This window comes from Toxorhynchites rutilus, unplaced genomic scaffold, assembly GCF_029784135.1.
Source record: "Toxorhynchites rutilus septentrionalis strain SRP unplaced genomic scaffold, ASM2978413v1 HiC_scaffold_112, whole genome shotgun sequence".
Classification (NCBI taxonomy): domain Eukaryota; kingdom Metazoa; phylum Arthropoda; class Insecta; order Diptera; family Culicidae; genus Toxorhynchites; species Toxorhynchites rutilus.
The window spans coordinates 4,830-16,123 of record NW_026599666.1 but is presented as its reverse complement, the minus strand read 5'-3'; the positions used below and the strand labels follow the sequence as shown (position 1 = coordinate 16,123).

At 42.5% G+C, this 11,294-nt stretch overlaps 2 protein-coding genes across 2 annotated transcripts; both read left to right on the top strand.

The window, feature by feature from the left end:
• Positions 1–4,118: 4,118 nt before the first annotated feature.
• LOC129781473 (histone H2B) lies at positions 4,119–4,583 on the top strand. The gene has a single exon (XM_055789185.1). It carries the CDS (start codon positions 4,162–4,164, stop codon positions 4,534–4,536), a length of 375 nt encoding a protein of 124 aa, XP_055645160.1. The 5' UTR covers positions 4,119–4,161; the 3' UTR covers positions 4,537–4,583.
• A 3,220-nt stretch (positions 4,584–7,803) lies between these two features.
• On the top strand, positions 7,804–8,616 carry LOC129781476 (histone H1B-like). The gene has a single exon (XM_055789189.1). It carries the CDS (start codon positions 7,804–7,806, stop codon positions 8,614–8,616), a length of 813 nt encoding a protein of 270 aa, XP_055645164.1.
• The last annotated feature ends 2,678 nt before the right edge of the window (positions 8,617–11,294 follow it).

Here is an 11,294-nt window from a genome sequence, read left to right as displayed (position 1 = left end):
GCATCTACATCACTAATGATTCCGATCCGAACACTCTACGCGGCCAACTGGACCATCTGTTCGCCCAACTTCCCGCCCCAATCATGCTTATGGGTGATTTCAACGCCCACTCATACGCCTGGGGAGGTGCATACCTCGATCGAAAAGGATCCATCATTGAGGATTTCATATCCGACCATTCTCTTCTCCTTCTTAACAACGGCCAACACACCAGAATCCATTATTCTGGTACTACTTCAGCCATCGATCTCACTATAGTATCAGACAAACTATCTTCAAAACTTTCTTGGAACATCCACGATGATACTTGCGGAAGCGATCATTTTCCAATCTTCACTTCCTTCGGCCAAACTTCTCCAGAGTTTTCAACAAGGCCAAGATGGAAATTTGAATACGCTGACTGGGCTGGCTATCAGTTTGACATTGAAAACCGCCTCTCCGCTAAACGAGATTGGACAGCCAAGGAATTCTCCAAAGTTGTCCTAGAAGTTGCAATGGTGCACATCCCCAGAACCAGTGGCATCCCTGGCAGGAAATGTGTCCCATGGTGGTCGCCTGAGCTGAAGGCAGCGATCAAAGGTCGACGTAAGGCCCTACGCAAATTAAGAAAGGCCCATCCGGACAGCCCACTGAGACCCACTCTGCTTGCAGAGTTCCAAAGGGCTCGCAAAGAAGCTAAGACTGCTATCAACACAGCCAAGCACAACAGTTGGGTTAAATTCGTCAGCGAAATTAATCCCAACGCGTCAACAAAGGATTTATGGAGTAAGATTGGCAGGCTTCATGGAAAGAAAAGAAGCAAAGAATATAATCTTCTAATTAACGGTCAATACACCAATGACCGGAAAATCATCGCCGAGGCGTTTGGAGATTTCTTTGCTTCCGCCTCCTCCAATCAAAACTACGACCAAACCTTTCTAACCCACAAAACGGAATGCGAAAGAATTCCCATCGATTTTCATACCGATGTGGAATTTGACTTCAACAAAAACCTCTCCCTCAAAGAGCTCGATTGGGTACTGAACAAAGTCAAACAAGGATCCACAGGACCTGATGACATCAGCTACCCTATGCTTAAGAATCTACCCCATCTCGGGAAAAAAGCACTTCTGAAGCTCCTCAACAAAGTCTGGGACAGTGGAACCCTCCCCAGTTGCTGGAAAGAGGGTTTAATGATCTGTATCCCGAAACCAGACATGAACAATCATCTTCTTGACAATTTCCGCCCCATCACTCTCCTAAGTTGTGTTGGGAAAGTCTTGGAAAAAATGGTCAATCGACGCTTAACGACTTTTCTAGAGTCAAATAAGCTGATTGATCCCAGACAATTCGCCTTCCGTGCGGGAAAAGGTACAGAAGATTGCCTTGTAGCAATCGAAAAAATCCTAGACGACGCAACTGAAAAATTACACCACATTGATATTGTTTCCCTGGATTTATCCAAGGCCTTCGATCGGGCATGGAGGTACCCAGTGCTGAAAAGCCTTTTCGACTGGGGGATTCGTGGGAGATTAGGTCTCTTCGTTAAAAGTTTTCTAGAAAACCGGTCTTTCAAAACCGTTATTAACAACCACCAATCTTCTCTAAAAATCCCAGAAAACGGCTTCCCACAAGGCTCAGCACTTTCACCAACCCTCTTCAACATTGCCATGCAATCTCTATTCGAGATTATCCCGGACCATATAAAGGTCATAGTCTATGCAGATGACATCACTCTTATCTCTACGAGCTGCTTCGGCTTAATTCAGAGAAAGAGGCTTCAAAAAACCTTAGACTCCATCCAAAACTGGGCTCTAAAAACAGGTTTTAAAATTTCCCCGGAGAAATCCAAACACATACATATCGGAAAAGCTCTCAGAAGGAGAACCTATCTTCAGCTCAACAAAATCCCGATCCCTACAATGAGGACATTGAAAATACTAGGGGTTACTTTCGACAAGAAACTCAACTTCCTATCACATTCCCAAAAGACCAAAATAGCCACCAGAAAGAAATTGAACATCATCAAGTCTATCGCAGGCAACCTAGCCTCTGGTCATAGAAAGACGTTGCTAAATGTTGTAAATGTTTGGTTGGTCCCACAAATCCTTTACGGAATAGGCACCTTCAGCCGTGGAGGGGACAGGGTGTTAAACACCATTCAACCAATTTACAATAAAGCAATTCGGCTCGCAATTGGCGCTTTTCCCACCAGTCCTACTCTTGCTGTAATGGCAGAAAGTGGGCAACTTCCCTTCACCCACCTGGTAACAAAAGCCATCACGAATAAAGCCATCCGTCACTTGTCACTCCCCGAAAGCGACCACAATGTCCCATTAATACATAGAGCTAAAACATGGTTCAAAAATCTCACGAACAAAGATCTTCCCGATATATGTGAACGTTCATCTGCGACGGGAAGAAATTGGAACGTCAAACCGCCGAACATTAACCTTGAACTTCTCAAGACAGTTCGAGCGGGAGACCCTTCTCCAAAAGTCAAAGCCTGCTTCAATAACCTCGTTGCATCCAATTTTCAAATCAACCACCAGGTATACACAGATGGTTCAGTCAGTGCCGATGGAGTTGGATGTGGAGTCTTTGAGAGTAGATACACTGGTAGCTTTTCTCTTCCACCGCAATGCTCCATCTTCAGTGCGGAAGCTTTCGCCCTTTTAATAGCTACCCAAGAATGCACCCATGAGTTTCTTCCTACCACAATATTCTCAGACTCAGCTAGCTGTCTCCACGATCTTCTGAGTGGAAACAGCAAACACCCATGGATTAAGCAAACAGAAGAGGCTGCTTCAAATAAAAACATCTCCTTCTGCTGGGTTCCTGGTCACTCAGGAATCCGTGGAAACACAGCCGCCGACATACTGGCCGGCAAGGGCAGCAAAATAGATCCCCCAGACATGCCCTGTCCTCCATCTGACATTGTCCGCTGGGTAAAACAGCAAGTCCGTGAAAGCTGGGACATAGGCTGGATAAACAGCCGTCCCACTCATCTTCATAAAATTAAAAATTCCACTCTCCCTTGGGATGACCGCCTCAATAGTAGGGAAAGGCAAGTCCTTACCCGTCTTCGAATTGGGCACACTAACTTCACCCACTCACACTTGTTCTGCAGAGCCGAAAAACCCCAATGTGCCTGCAACGAAGCTCCGGTTTCCGTTAGCCATCTTTTACTTGAATGTCAACATACCAAAGATGCTCGAGTCCGACACAACATAGGTCAGAGTCTCCGAGATATCCTCAGTAGAGACGAGACCCAAGAAACCAATTTAATTGCGTTTCTGAAAGAAACCGACTTCTTTGGTAAAATCTAAACCGAAATACTAAATACCTTGGAAAGTGCTTATTAAAGTTCGCCACTTCACAGTCATGTATGCGTGTTTATGTGTGTATACACATGTATGTACGGGTCGGAAGGAAGGTATTCATACATGTATATACACGCATTCAATAATATTAAATAACAAATAATATAATATATACTTTCATACCCACATCTATCTTCTATCCATTACATTATACTTTAATCAACTTCCTATTCCTACAGCCACACTCACCAAGGAGAATAAATTCATTAAATAAACCTCTCCATTTTTCAGCTATACTATATACCATTAAATTCAAAACCACTATATTTTATTATCTATTCAAACTGTATTTCATTTCATTTCACCCCACCCCACACCTACTCCTCCCCTCTTTCCTTCCCATACCACTCCCACCCCCTCCCAATCCACTAATCCCACCCAAATCCTTTCCACTCCTTTCCTTCCTATCCTCCTGAGAGGGGCTGTTTTGTTTTTTGGCTTTGGAACACGCCTTTCGCTAGGTCACTTGTGCTTCGTTACTGCTTTGGTCCTCGGATCAGTAAATTTTTACTTTTCTTTACAGCATATATTAAATATCTTATGAAGCATAGGATCCCTTCCTACCTTCTTCTTTAACCGAGAGTCGAGCGGACGGGTCTGATGAGTGATTTTGTTGGTTTCCCTTTCGCCAGTCCCCTCTGGACTGGTTTTATTGTGGCTCTTCACTGGGCTGGAGGCGAATGAACTGCAAAGTTTAAAGCCTCTTAAAAACAAAGAAACAAACAAACAAAAAAACAAAATTATTCAGTACGATTTGTTCGCTCGTCGAATTCACACGTAGTTCTTACTAGCAAACACGATGGCACCGAAGACTAGTGGAAAAGCCGCCAAAAAGTCCGGCAAGGCGCAGAAAAACATCTCGAAAACGGACAAGAAGAAGAAGAAAGTCCGCAGGAAGGAATCCTATGCTATCTACATCTATAAGGTGCTGAAGCAGGTCCATCCCGACACCGGTATCTCGTCGAAGGCGATGAGCATCATGAACAGCTTCGTCAACGATATCTTCGAGCGTATCGCAGCTGAAGCCTCGCGTCTGGCCCACTACAACAAACGTTCCACCATCACGTCCCGGGAAATTCAGACCGCAGTCCGTCTGCTACTACCCGGTGAACTTGCCAAGCACGCGGTTTCCGAAGGTACCAAAGCGGTGACGAAGTATACCAGCTCTAAGTAAAGAGCTGGTCCCGAAGGCGTTGATTCCGAAACAAGTCAAAAAACAAAACGGCCCTTTTCAGGGCCATAAAATCGTCTTTAATCTAAAGAGTTTATTGTTTTGTTATCACTCGATATCCCCATCTTGTTCGGCTAGAACTCCCTGTTGTTGTTTACAACCCCCCAAAACTTCTTCCCAACCCCTGCCGCCGAGTCCTTCAAATACCGATGCATCCATTCATGCATGCCCATTCACGATTCAGTGGTCGTCAATCCAGTTTGCAACCAGTCGACTAACGGCCGCGAGTTCTCCAAGTATCTTTTCTCAAGGCTAGAGGCGAATGAACTGAATGAAAAATTTAAAGCCTCTTAACATCAAAACTCACTCGTGCTCATGCTTTCATTGTTCTACCAACAAATCATCTCCCCGGTGATTGAGAATACCCAATTGACACGTACTTGAAGCAGCAGCAGGGCCTACGACGCATCATCGGCTCCACACTCCATCGAATCCAAAACACAATCCCATTCCCTCAACCATCCAGAGACTCCAACGCATCCGGAAGAAATTTCTTTCGTAACACAGTTCACAAGGTCGGAGGTTCACGGGAGAGCCTGCCTCGATACCCTAGTAGTGAAATTCCACCAATTTATTCAGAAGTTCGGAGAGAAGTGCTTCAATTCCGAACATTCGATTTTCCGGAACCTTGTACAGTCGAAGTTTATTTAGAAGTAAGATACTGTTACATACCGTCAAAGTCATTGCACCTAGCGTCAGCGATAAACATGATTGACAGCGAAGCGGAAGCAGCTATGACAGCCGAATAAAGTGCGCTACACATGCAACGTCTCGTCACCGTGAAGTCAACGTAGAGAAATGATTTTTTTGACGTGGGACTACGTCTAACCGGAATATATGGAGGGTAAAATGAAAACCTAAACACAGAACATGCAGGAAAAAATGAAAGATTTCGAATGCTTATAGCTCGAACATTTCGTACTGGATAGGAGAGATGTTTGCATCACTTGATAGGGAATATTTCTACGCATCTATCGCAACTAACAAAATGTTGTTTTTCATTAGATAAACAATTGAATAACTGTAAAATATTAGGCGTTATCTAAACGCCCTAACTGCATCGTTTTGATTGGCCCGATTTACGGTTTCCCTAACACAACCATCAAAACCAAGCAGCCTTGGGGAAATCGGCATTGCAAATACATGAAAGTAGGGGGACTTTTGTTCTCATCGAAAAATGTTCCCTAACACAGACTTTAAAACCAAGCAGCGAAATCGGCATTGCAAGCACACGAAAGAGCCTAGAGGCGAGTGAACTGAAAAGTTTAAACCCTCTTAAAGCCAAAAAGAAGAAAAAGAACACACGAAAGTAGGGGGAGCTTTTGTTCCCACCGAAATGTGTTCCCTAATAGAGATTTCTGAACCAAGGTGCCTGGAGAAATCGGTATTTCAAATTCATGCAAGTCGGGGGTATTTTTGTTCCGACTGGATTAGAGACGAATGAACTCTCAGAGTTTAAAGTCTCTCTAATTCAATACCTTCCCTTCCGACTGGAATGTGTTTCCCTAACACAGACTTCAAATCCATGAAGCGTGGGGAAATCGGCATTGCGAATTCATACAAATCGGGGGTATTTTTGTTCCGATTGAAATGTGTTTCCCTAACACAGACTTCAAAACCGAGGTTTCTGGGGAAATCGGCTCTGCAAATAAATGCAAACTGCGAGTACTTTTGTCCTCGCTTGCCTTTGTGCAGAGTGGAATATGTCTGTCCTAACATGATCTTCTAAACTTAGGAACCTGGGAAAATCGTGCAGCCACTAGAAGCGAATGAACTTCCCAGTTTCAAGCAAATTCGAGATTCGAGAAGTATGTACACTTTTGGGATGTAAACTTCAGAGGGAAATGTAAAATAAAATAATCGTTTGATAATTTTTTTTTTTGTCTTTATTGGAAAGATTTTCAGCCTTAGGCTGGTTCATCAAACGTTTGATAATTCTTCCGTACATATATTTTGTTCTAGTCATCATACCAAACGTAAAAGGTCCGTCATTAAATTTACTTGTAACGAAGAACAATCAATCACAATAAATGAATTGACTTTACACGGCATTTGTTCATTTTTTTCACTCACAGAGCAAATATATTGAACTCAATTGAATTTGGAAACTGTTTCATTCAATCAAGAATTTAATCAATACAAACGAATGATTGCTAAGCTAAGGTAGTTCCACGTGAACCTTTTTTTTTTTTTTTATATATATATACAGTGCTTGAATGCTGCTTATAATGTCTTGACACTAGTGGTGAGCCTTATTCTTAATATATAGCTACAATGTCCAGAGCTTAATCTTGGTAATACGGATTAGGGACTAGGTTACGCTAGATGAACACAGCTGAAAGACTGAAGGACTGGAAGAATAGTGAAGGGATTTAGTCGTAAGCAATTTATTTACTATATTTACTGAAATCACTGTAATATGAATTTGATGAATTTATAGGAAAATTATATTCTCCAAATTAAATTCGAATCGTGGTAATTTTATTCCGGCACTGACCCTACTCCTAGCAGGTCACAAAATAATATTTAATATTTAATTCCGGTAGGACCATCGTGGGCATCTGTCCGCGGCGGCGGCGGATGGACTAGCAGCTGTCATGCTATTGAGAACGGCTGCTGGCGCGGATGGTACTTCTTGGCCGGTCACTAGGGGCTGACCGCTTACCCGGATCCGAACAACCAATGCACCATTCTGTAGGGAAACTTTCCCACCCGCCGAGCTGTGGTAATTCGAAACGGTCCGATCGGGCGATTGGCCGGAAACGGAACACTTCCGTCGGATTGCACCCGGTGTGAGACGGCACAGTGCTGTTCGGGATCGAATTTCGTCCCTTTATTGGTCTGCGCTGGACATCGGATGCGTCCCATTGTGACCGGGGACTATCACAGATAGATAGAGTATGTGGCTTTGGCCACTAGAGGCCACCAGAGGGGACGAAATGGCCTCTAGAAAAGTTGGCGCTCCGAAACAGTACCTAGCATAGTGCGAGCACAAAACGAGCACGTCACCCGACCGCATCCCTAACACAGCCGCCGAAAGTGGACCTTCAGCGGGGTAGCAATTTTTGGAAATTACAAACTCCGCTCTTTAATACAGCTCGCTCGCACGCACGCACGCAGTATTAGGAGAAGACACAGACCGTAACGGTACGGAACGAAACAAAACAAAACAGGGAAAAGCGCTGAAAAAGCAGCAGAGGAAGCAGAGAGATGTCGGACAATAACGCAGCTACCGAGGCAGTCGGCGAGAGCCCGTTGGCGGCACCAGCCGTGGGCAGTGAGAAATCGCCGAAAAAGGCAGGCGGCAAATCAGCGGCGGCAGCAGCAGCAGCGAAGAAGCCGAAAAAGCCCGCCAACCATCCACCGGTTAACGAGATGATAGTGGCCGCCATCAGGACGCTGAAGGAGCGCAACGGTTCATCGCTGCAGGCCATCAAGAAATACCTGGCCGGCAACTACAAGGCGGATGTGGCGAAGCTAACTCCGTTCATCAAGAAAGCGCTGAAGAACGGTGTCGTCAAGGGCCTGTTTGTGCAAACGAAGGGCACTGGTGCGTCGGGCTCGTTCAAGATCCCCCCAAAGGCCAAAAAGGAGTTCACCGGGGAGAAGAAGAGTGGCTCGTCGGCTAAGAAAGCACCAGCAGCAGCGAAAAAGGGTACCGCTTCCGGGGATAAGAAATCCAAGAAGGCAGCCGCCGAGAAGAAGCCGAAAAAGGCTACCGCTGCTGCTGGCAAGAAGAAAGCTGCCGCTGCTACCGGGGAGAAAAATACAGCAACCGCAGCCAAAAAACCGAAAGCTGCTGCTGCTGCTGCTGCTGTGAAGAAGGTGGTGGCCAGCGAGAAGAAAACCAAGGCAGCGAGTGCCAAGGCTGCCAAGAAGACCGGCAGTGTGAAGAAAGCTGCTGCTACCGCCCCGAAGCAAAAGCCAACGAAACCCTCGAAAACCGCCGCACAGAAACCGAAAACGCCAAAGCCAAAGAAAGCAGCAGCAGCTCCGAAAAAAGCTACCGCTGCCAAAAAGTGAACAACGTAGCCAGTAGTAGTGGTCCGACTAAAACAACAGCACAACACGAGAAATCAAATTCAGTCCTTTTCAGGACTATCAATATTGTTTTAAAGCAAAAGAGTTTATTTTATTGTTTTCCACTTATCATAGAATATTGTGTAAAACTACAATCAAATATTGTTGTTTACTTTCGCATTTTCTTCGACCAGGTGCAAACCGTCATATCCACGGCTAGAGATGTCTAAATTTTTCGTTTACTCGATTATGGATCAATCATCGTTGGGGCATTTTACAATAATCGATTCATTCGAATATATATATATTTTTTTTGTTTTCTTTCGATAACAGGAGTAGGTTTGTTAGGGGTGGTGGGTTCATGAAAAGCAATCGATTGGGATGAAGTGTGTTCGGTTGGATTGAGATTGATTTTTAGGTTTCTTCCTTGAAGATACCTTTCCCAGGGAGGGAGGACTGTCCATCTTCAGATGATTCAGCATTTAGTGCAGTGCAGTTTGTACTGCCAGGCGCGATTCGCGAGGACGGCGGTATGGTGTCGACATCTGGATACGACATCAATTTGTATGAGGCAACAAACTATTCTCTATCAGATTAGTCGGTCCGAAGGCAATTTTGAATTGTTAAAATTTGTATGAAATTTTTTTCTTTGCATTATTTAATTACTTGAAGTACGTTGTTCTGACCATAATTTAAACTATTTTCTACAAATTTTAAGATATTCTCACCAAAACTCACAACTGTAATGTAAAATTATTTTTATACACAATTTTTGTATGACATTTTTTCATCGCTTGCAGACAAAAGTAATTTTCATTTACATAGAGTACTACTTTGATTTGGGAAAATAATTTTTATTTTAAAAATGTGTTCATTTCTGCTACAAACACATATAGTCATGCAAACTCCCCCAACTTGTAATACGAAGCTCAATGCCATCTAATCTACGCGAATAAGTAGTAACACACACAAAATTGCAACATTGGCAACAGAGTGAGAGTGAGAATTACATCAAATATTTAAATGTTTACAACTAATTTCATTAGTGTATCCATCTGATCACATGGTGTCTGGGACGAGACACTGCCAATACAGGGGGAACCCCCGCCGCTGATTGGTTGATTTTTGTAAACAAACCAATTCTACACTGTTGCCAATTTTGTGTATGCTTCTACTTATTCGCGTTGACGGCGGAATGGTGTCGACATCTGGATACGATGTTAGTTTGTATGAGGTCAGCTATTCTCTATCAGATTAGTCGACCCTAAGGCAGTTTTAAATTGCTTAACCCTCCTGTACTCGCGTGCAAAATCATAACACGTATACTCGCGCACGGTGTCACAGACCGAAAATTGAACTTCTCTGTAATGTTGCTATTGTGTATTTTTCAGGCTTCGTTGGCATTTATTTGAAGAAGAGGGTATGATTGAATGAAAAACTCCAAAAAATATGTTTTTGTCGTCTTTATTAAGTTTTAATAGTCATCTAAATCAGCCTCCTCAAGACAGAGTAATTTTTGACACTCCAACACAAATAACGAAATTCGAATTTTTCACTCTTGTTAATAAAAAGTAAGCAACTGAACATAATTCATGGAAGTATAAGGAGCTATAAAATAACATAAAAGCGTATTAATAGATTGTGGTTTCATTGGAGTAAGAATCAGAACATTGCATAACTGCATGCTCGAAACAAACATATTTTTTACATTTCATGCAGTTGTTGCGTGTTTTTCGGGTCTTTTATCGAAGAGAAGAATGTATAACGACCTTTTAGATAATTATCAGATGATAAAGATTTTGGAATATAAAGTTTGCATATTTCTAATATTCTTATATGCTGTATTCTTGGTAAATTAAGAATTAATGCTTTTTTTTAGATGGGGCAGAAAAAGATTATATAAAAGGATTTCTAGGAACTTCCTTTTCTTTTTCTTGTTTTCTTGTCGATATATATAGATGTATAGTGAAAAACGTCGTAAAACTCGAGCTAGTGCTCTGAAAGTTAAATTTTCATTTCTCAATCTTCGGCAATGGTTTTGTTTGTATTGTTGAAAGCATCGTTATTTTTTCGACACTGATGCCAGACAAGATCGTCGAAACAGCTATAAAAACCACTCAATAACATGTTATTTCTGAGTCATAGCGTTTCATGTAATTAAAATCAATAGAATAAAATTGTGTTGATATCAATACAATTATTATTTCTACGTTTAATGGGTCTATAATGTAAGTTCTAGCAACTTTAACATTGGGTAAGAAAATTGTATTGTAGAGCTCGGAACACCGCCTATGCTTTCAAAAACAGTAAACGGAAAAGTATTACATTCAATCAAAATGCCTCGGCCAACGAAGAGCGTTAAGGCTCTCCAACGTGAGTATGTGAAAACAATACGATCAACGAAGGAAACATTAAGGAATTATCCACATCGAGTTACTATGCGGAAGAACTTGTTAATACCAAAAGGGCCCCAATTCGCATGTCTTATAAATTTGCTCATGTTACGCTCGCGTATAATCAGAATTTTACTTCATATACAGATACACCTTCTATACATATTTATATCCGCAATTGTTCGTGGGAACATATCGTTCGTACATTTTACATTTACAGTATTGAATTGTTATTTTTATTTTCAAATTTATTCAAAGACTCGTGTCAATGTAGCGCCACACAGTCTG